Source organism: Capsicum annuum, chromosome 11 (genome assembly GCF_002878395.1).
Source record: "Capsicum annuum cultivar UCD-10X-F1 chromosome 11, UCD10Xv1.1, whole genome shotgun sequence".
In the NCBI taxonomy this organism is placed as follows: Eukaryota; Viridiplantae; Streptophyta; class Magnoliopsida; order Solanales; family Solanaceae; genus Capsicum; species Capsicum annuum.
This window is the reverse complement of record NC_061121.1, coordinates 228,326,174-228,326,832: the sequence shown is the minus strand read 5'-3', so window position 1 is coordinate 228,326,832 and position 659 is coordinate 228,326,174. Positions and strand designations below refer to the sequence as shown.

At 42.6% G+C, this 659-nt stretch overlaps 1 protein-coding gene across 1 annotated transcript; it reads left to right on the top strand.

Moving 5' to 3' along the window:
• Nucleotides 1-343, top strand: LOC107846172 (leucine-rich repeat extensin-like protein 3; the record flags this gene model as incomplete). The annotated part of the gene is given in 1 exon segment (XM_047399847.1): nt 1-343. A coding segment is annotated over 1 exon segment (144 nt), but the record flags the coding sequence as incomplete, so codon positions are not given.
• Nucleotides 344-659: the final 316 nt, after the last annotated feature.

The following is a 659-nucleotide window of genomic DNA, read 5'->3' as shown; positions in this document are numbered from 1 at the left end:
CCGCCAAGTCCACCTCCTCCTCCACCAAGCCCACCACCTACTCCTATCTATAAACCTCCACCAAGTCCCCCACCTACTCCACCAAGCCCACCACCCCCTCCCGTCTACAAACCTCCACCAAGCCCACCATTCGGTCCTATCTAATCACCTCCACCAAGTTCACTACCACCCCCAAGCTCACCAGGGTATGGAAGTCCTCCACCTTCTGGTTATCATTAAATAAATAATAAAGCCACCTGTAACAACTGGAGTTGTATCAATTGTATTATGTATTTCTCAAAAAATTGTAATAGAAAGTGGAATAATCCAACAGTGATGTGCTTTTACGCCTTTGTTTCTCCTATTAACTTGTTCCTAGTTTGATTAATGAAATTTCATATAGCCTTTTAGGTATGTTATTTCATTGTTCGAAGTCGTTAATATGTTCATGAATAAAAGGAGAAACAAAATGATTTAAGACCATTTCGGGAGTCATTTGAACTTTTGCCCCTATTTTGTGCTAGTATTAATTTATGCCCCTTATAAAAAATAATTTATGAACGCCCCAATGCTTAGGCGAACGCCCCAAATAGTGGGGTGTATGCCTTTCGATACTTTTGCCTCCCCAAAACTCCTTGGTGCATTTTGTCTATGCCTCGCCTTGGGCTCGCCCTGCGAAC